This window comes from Helianthus annuus, chromosome 3 (genome assembly GCF_002127325.2).
Source record: "Helianthus annuus cultivar XRQ/B chromosome 3, HanXRQr2.0-SUNRISE, whole genome shotgun sequence".
Classification (NCBI taxonomy): Eukaryota; Viridiplantae; Streptophyta; class Magnoliopsida; order Asterales; family Asteraceae; genus Helianthus; species Helianthus annuus.
Window position 1 is genome coordinate 175045453 of NC_035435.2, and position 6728 is coordinate 175052180.

General features: G+C 36.5%; 1 protein-coding gene across 1 annotated transcript; it reads left to right on the forward strand.

Moving 5' to 3' along the window:
- The first annotated feature begins 1631 nt into the window (after positions 1-1631).
- Positions 1632-6248, forward strand: LOC110931034 (cationic amino acid transporter 9, chloroplastic). Its single transcript, XM_022174431.2, has 8 exons — positions 1632-2020; positions 2931-3340; positions 3432-3608; positions 3691-3915; positions 4632-4808; positions 4936-5190; positions 5274-5363; positions 5871-6248. The coding sequence occupies exons 1-8, from the start codon at positions 1801-1803 to the stop codon at positions 6015-6017; spliced, it is 1701 nt and encodes a 566-aa protein (XP_022030123.1). The 5' UTR covers positions 1632-1800; the 3' UTR covers positions 6018-6248.
- The last annotated feature ends 480 nt before the right edge of the window (positions 6249-6728 follow it).

The window sequence follows — 6728 nt, forward strand, 5'->3', positions numbered from 1 at the left end:
CTGGTAATAGCTTCCTAGCATCACGAATAGTCTCGCAAGCTTGATGTTGTATCTGACTGAACAATACTTTATTTTATTTATGATTCCCTGTGGATACAATTCGACTTCTGTAATACACTTGATATTACATTCAAAAGGTTGAATTATATTTATCTTTATGCTTCCGCTGTGCATTCATATAATTGTATGGTTTGACTATATTGTTGCCAACTACGTCACGGTAATCCCCCACCGGGCCCACCGGTGATACACGTGGAAATCGGGGTGTGACACTGGTGAAAGTAATGTGGAAGCAGTGGATAGGAGTTTGATTGTTCGCGAAGAGGTTATTAATATCCTCAAAGCTAATTTGGTTCAAGCTCAGCAGAGGATGAAAAGACTGGCAGATCATCACCGATCAGAACGGCACTTTAATATAAGGGATTGGGTGTATTTGAAGCTACAGCCTTATAGACAGCAATCTGTTGTTCAAAGGGGTAACCAAAAGCTGTCTGCAAAATATTTTGGACCATACTTAATTTTGTCTAAGGTTGGGGAGGTAGCTTATACTCTGCAATTGCCAAAAGAATCCTCTATTCATCCTACAATTCATGTGTCAATGCTTAAAAAGTATCATGGTCCTTTACCTATTGCTGGGAAAAATGAAGATGTGGGGCAAGTGCTTATACAAGAGCCTGAGAGTGTTATTGAGACTAAAGTGTCTAAAAGGTTTAATAGAGTGGTTGTTCACTGGTTGGTGAAGTGGAAGCAGGTTGGGCCAGAAGATGCTACATGGGAAGAGGCAGCTGAGATAATGCGAAAGTTTCCAACTTTTGATCCTTGGGGTCAAGGATCAGGTTATCAGGGGGGTATTGATACGGACTAATAGTCAGTGGTTAGTCAGCAGTGGATTGGATGGGGTTGTTGGTTAGCATCAGTGGATAGATGGGTTAGCAGTAGATTGATAGTCAGCAGTAGATTCATAATCAGCAGTGGATTGAGTTACAAGATGGCAACAGTGGGATGGGTTGGTTAGCAACAGAGGTTTGAGGTTGTTAGTCAGTTAGGCAGTTAGAAGGTTAGTTAGTCAGTATTTGTATGGTTGTTGTAACTGTGTATAAAAAGGGAAGGTTGTAATAGTATAGGGTATCTTGAAAATAATAACAAACTCTTCTTAGTCTCTCTCTCTCTCAACTACCATTAACGACCTTTCGAAGCTCATTCTTTCCATTGAGTTTCCTGAACATTAATAGGACTTGACCATTGTTAATTCAATCTCAAGTTCATCAATTACAATCCTTATCAGGAGAATACTTGATGTAGCACCACCTTGAAAAACAAAAATACCTAAAAACATTACGAATAAGAAATTTCAAAAGCTAAAAAATGTTTATGCATTGAGAGTTATGATCCAGTACAAACTATACTAATTATAAAAACTGTGAGAATAATTCAAGCAAATTCACATATTAATTATTAAAGCAAGCAAATTCACATAAAACAATGAACTACTGCAATTAAAGCAAGCAAATTCACAGATTAATGATTATTTTATACATTTATTTAAATCTTTGGTTCATTTTCTTTTTCTCATATTTATCACTTCCTTGTAAGCCCAAAAGATACTCGAAACAAATCAACACCACGATAGCAGGGACTAAACTTCAACAAACTGAAAACTCAAAGGTTCATTTGCTTTCTTCTTACTCAATAATTACACAAACAAACAGTTTTAACTACTAAGCAAACCGGCCTTTTTTCCGACGTCATCTCTTCTCCGGCGAACAATTCCGACAACTTTCCGGTGACAAAAATTTAAACATGAGAGATTCTTCTCGCTCATCAATCTTCTCACAGTTCTGTTCTTCAGCTCTGAGAACTAAACCACTAAGCAATTCATCCGACGTCGTTCGTATAAACTCCGGCGAGGGTTTAATCCGCCGTCTAGGTCCTTTTGACCTAATTCTCCTTGGCATTGGCGCCTCAATCGGCGCCGGTATCTTCGTCGTCACCGGTACCGTCGCTCGTGATGCTGGTCCTGGTGAGTGTTATTCATAATTCAATCAAATGTTGTGTTGTATGTGTATTAGTGCTTTATATGTGGTTAGTTATACCTAGAATTCATACAATTAACTGTTCAGATTGAAGTTATAGATCTAGCTAGGGCTAATGTTTGCTATTACTAACATATGTATATTATTATTAGGCATATTGGATCCGATCTGGCTGTTTTTAGCTGATAATAATCTCAACTGAGTTTATTTCCGATAATGGTCCCAACTTTTTCATTTTGTGTGTATAATGGTCCGCCATTAAAAATAACTTAACGGAGTTAAGTTTTTTTTGTCTAAATTACAAACCGGTGTTTTCGGGCTTTTGATCAGAACGAGAACAAGGATGCGAGTCGATTGATGTAAAACTTACCTTGAAACAATGCTCCAAACAACGAAATGGTGCTTCAATTCAGGTGCTTAAACTTCCGGTTAACAAAAATCAAGCCGTTTGGAGCATCGTTTCGAGGTAAGTTTTACATCAATCGACTCGTATCCTTGTTCTGATCAAAAGCCCTGAAACATTGGTTTGTAATTCGGAAAAAAACGTAACTTCGTTAAGTTATTTTTAACGGCGGACCATTATACAAACAAATGAAAAGGTTGGGACCACTGTCGGGAATAAACTCAGTTGGGATTATTATTGGCTAAAAACAACTGATTCGGATTATTTAAATCCAATTTGCCTTATTATTATTACTATGGGCGAGATCATGTATAAATGATATTAACCTACTAAACGTAGAAATAACTATAGTAATTATTGTTACCCTTCGGTTTGAAACCGTAGTTATAATTATTCTATTGTTAACATAATTAACTCTAGTTATTTGTATGCTTAGCACGTTAAATCTATTTGTACTCGATCCTAACACTTATTATTATTATTTATTATTACAGGAGTTACAGTCAGCTTTATGCTTGCAGGAGCATCATGTGTCCTGAATGCTCTATGTTATGCAGAGTTAGCTTCTCGATTTCCGGCAGTTGTTGGGGGAGCATACTTGTATACATACACAGCTTTCAACGAGCTCACTGCTTTTCTAGTTTTTACACAAATGATGCTCGATTATCATATTGGTGCAGCTAGTATAGCGCGAAGCTTAGCGAGCTACATAGTTAATATATTAGAACTCATTCCATTTCTCAAGAACAATATTCCAAATTGGGTTGGGCATGGCAGTAAAGAGATTTTCGGGTTTGTATCTATTAATGTATTGGCTCCGGTCCTTCTTGTACTTTTGACGTTGATCCTTTGTCGTGGTGTTGGCGAATCTTCGTTGGTGAATACGATTATGACTACAACCAAGGTGAATCTATCGTTAATGACCGTTTTATGTAAATTTGGGTATTTTCGTTCGGTTTCAACGTCTAACGCTCTTTTGTGGTTAATGACGACAGATAGTTATTGTTGTTGTGGTGATTATAGTTGGTGCTTTTGAGGTTGATGATTCAAACTGGTCACCTTTTGCTCCAAATGGTTTTAAATCCATGTTAACAGGGGCAACGGTCGCTTTTTTTGCTTATGTTGGATTTGATGCAGTTGCTAATTCAGCTGAAGAGTCTAAACGACCGCAGGTTGGTTATAGATGCTTCTATCTTTATGCCTGATCATATCAGATAAGTATTCTTACTTTTTGTTTTTACTGAATTATGTCAGCGGGATTTACCAATAGGCATCATTGGAAGTCTTGTTGTTTGTATAGCACTATACATTGGTGTTTGTTTGGTTATTACCGGGATGGTACCTTACAAATTTCTTGGAGAAGAAGCTCCCTTGGCCGAGGCTTTTAAAACCAAGGGCTTACATTTTGTATCGGTCTTGATAAGTGTCGGGGCAGTTGCTGGACTAACTACTACCTTATTGGTTGGTCTTTATGTTCAGGTAACTCTACGCCTAATTTAAAGGTGGCAAAATTGGCCGGTCAGGCAGGTTGGCTTTGGGGCAAAACATGTAGGTTTTGCAGGTCGAAACGGGTCAGGTTGGGTTGATCCTAAAAACTTTTTTATCTAAAAATCCACCTTTTATAGTTAGTGTGACAATATATGATTAAGAAGTATTCTAATAACTATGATCAAGAAATTCTATTATTTTAGTAATAATCTAGTTTTTGAATAAAATGACGTATGAGATTTTATGTATTAAGAATACACTTTGAAGGACTTTCGACCCATTTGGTATGTTTCCTGTTTTAATTTTACTCGTTCGACCCATTAGAGATAAAATATAGAGTAAATTACAAAAAACGTCCTTTATGTTTACACTGGATTGCAAAGTATGCCCATGCCCTTTACCTTCAACAAATTGCAAAAAAAAAAAAAAAAAACAAAAAAAAAAAAAAAAAAAACACTTTATGTTTTCAAACCCTTTTACGTTATGTCCTTTGGCCCTAATTCAGTTAATTTTCATGGTTAAACTTAAATCTGACCAAGTGGACCCCACATGAGGGTATTTTGGTCAGGTAATTTGTAAAGGACATACTTTGCAATCTGATGTAAACATAAAGGACGTTTTTTTTTTTTTTGTAATTTACTCTAAAATATAACCCTAATCATCCCATTTATGGTCATCCTTCATAACTGAAAGTTTCTGATGAGCAGTCTCGATTGTATCTTGGGCTTGGAAGGGATGGCTTGCTACCGACAATATTTGCTCGTGTTCATCCTACACGCCACACTCCTATTCAATCTCAGATATGGGTTGGATTTATTGCATGTGTTTTGGCTGGACTGTTAAATGTGCACTTGCTCTCACATGTTCTGTCTGTTGGTTCACTGGTAAACCGCATAACTTACTTAACTTAAATAAATTTCATTTAACTTAAATAACTTACTTAAATAAATTTCATTTTCTTATATATATTCAAAAAAGGTAGAAACAAAACATTGAAGTTTAATTGTGTAGGCAGGTTATTCTGTGGTGGCAGCTTGTGTAATAACTCTTCGATGGAAGGACAATATCGGCAGTGAAATGACTCAAGTCTCAGCCACTTATATATCCCATAGGCTGGAAGGCATTATATGCATTATTGTGATCGCTTGTTGTGGTTTTACTGCTGGAATCCTTTTCCGTTACGTTGTTTCCCCTTTCGCATATATATTTTTAATCATACCGATAATTATTGCAATCCTTGCTACGGCAGCTCTTCGATTTCGACAGGTAACAGAAATATATTCTTTGCATTAATTTATGCTGAATAAAAAAAAACGATAACGGACACATATTGTGTTATGTTCTTGTAGGAACAAATGGATCTACCCGGTTTCTCTTGCCCATGGGTTCCAATGGTGCCTGCTCTTTGCATATTCGTTAACATATTTTTATTTGCTCAGGTTTGCTTTCCTAATCCTTACAAACGATTTGTTACTTATTATAAACAAAAGAGTTAATTGCCCGGATGGTCCCTATGGTTTCACGTTTTTTCAAGTTTAGTCCCCACCTTTTCAAAATAGCAGGTATGCTCCCTATGGTTTGTTATTTTGTTACTCGGATAGTCCCCTGAGTAGATGTCAGTTAGTTTGAAAATAGCAGGTATGCTCCCTATGGTTTGTCGTTTTGTTACTCGGATAGTCCCCTGAGTAAATGTCAGGGGACTATCCGAGTAACAAAATGACAAACCATAGGGAGCATACCTGCTATTTCCAAAAGGTGGGGACTAAACGTGAAAAAACGTGAAACCACAGGGACCATCCGGGCAATTAACTCTAAACAAAAAAAAGAACTTCAATATATTAAAATATTTGTTTTAAAAACATTTATAGATTTTAAATAGTTACCAATTATTAGATGAAGGTTTATATTAACGTAATGCTTGAACTGATGTTAATATCCATCTGCAGCTTCACTATGAAGCGTGGGTGAGGTTTATTGTTCTCAGCATTGTTGCGGTTGGTGTATATGCATTCTATGGGCAATATCATGCAAATCCTACAGTAGATCGCGAAGTAGTTACTTACCATAAAGCACCAGAAGAAGAAGCTTTATGATCTTGTTCATAGCTTATACTTGATGATGCTAATAGAAATGTTGGTAAGTATCCATGTTATGTAAAGTTTTCTATGACATACGGTGTAGGTTAATACGATGTATTGGTTGCTAAGTTGTGTAAATTTGAAAGATTTGTGTTAATTTGTTGGTTTCTTGTGGTTAAGGTTGTAAAAAGATAGCAAAATGGACGGGTTGGTTTGTCAAAACAATTTCGGGTTAGAACGGGTGAATTTTTTGGTGTGGATCTCAACGGGTCAGGTTGGATTGTCCTTAAGACCAAAAGTTCGGTAAATAGTAATTTGCATCGCAACAGAGAAGTTTGAATCGAGTAACGTCTTTTATCATGCTATGCTTGACTAATTATAACCAAGTATGGCTCTGTTTAATCATGTTTTTTAATATCTTTTTATGAAATCTAGCTACGTATTTGCGATGGTTTTGGTTGGTCGCATATTCGTAGCTAATTTTGTGACAGATTTGCATCAGATTAGTTCTGTTGCTAATATTGTGTCAAATCGCCGTTGCACAATTAGCCACAGAATGCCACGGTTGTAAATTTAGGGACAGATGGTTTCCATCACAAGATCGTAGCACATTTAGCGATAGATTAATAGATTAACAGTGCAAATATTAATGTATGTTAGACTATGTGTAGTGGTTTAGTTAGTTGGTGAAAAAAGTAAGTGTCACGTCATTGCTATGTAGACAGT

Bases quoted from the DNA above. Each gene is read 5' to 3' on its own strand.
- LOC110931034 (XM_022174431.2), top strand. From the start codon at position 1,801: ATGAGAGATTCTTCTCGCTCATCAATCTTCTCACAGTTCTGTTCTTCA. The intron at 2,021-2,930 runs GTGAGTGTTATT...TTATTATTACAG, and splicing joins CGCTCGTGATGCTGGTCCTG to GAGTTACAGTCAGCTTTATG. The intron at 5,191-5,273 runs GTAACAGAAATA...ATGTTCTTGTAG, and splicing joins CAGCTCTTCGATTTCGACAG to GAACAAATGGATCTACCCGG.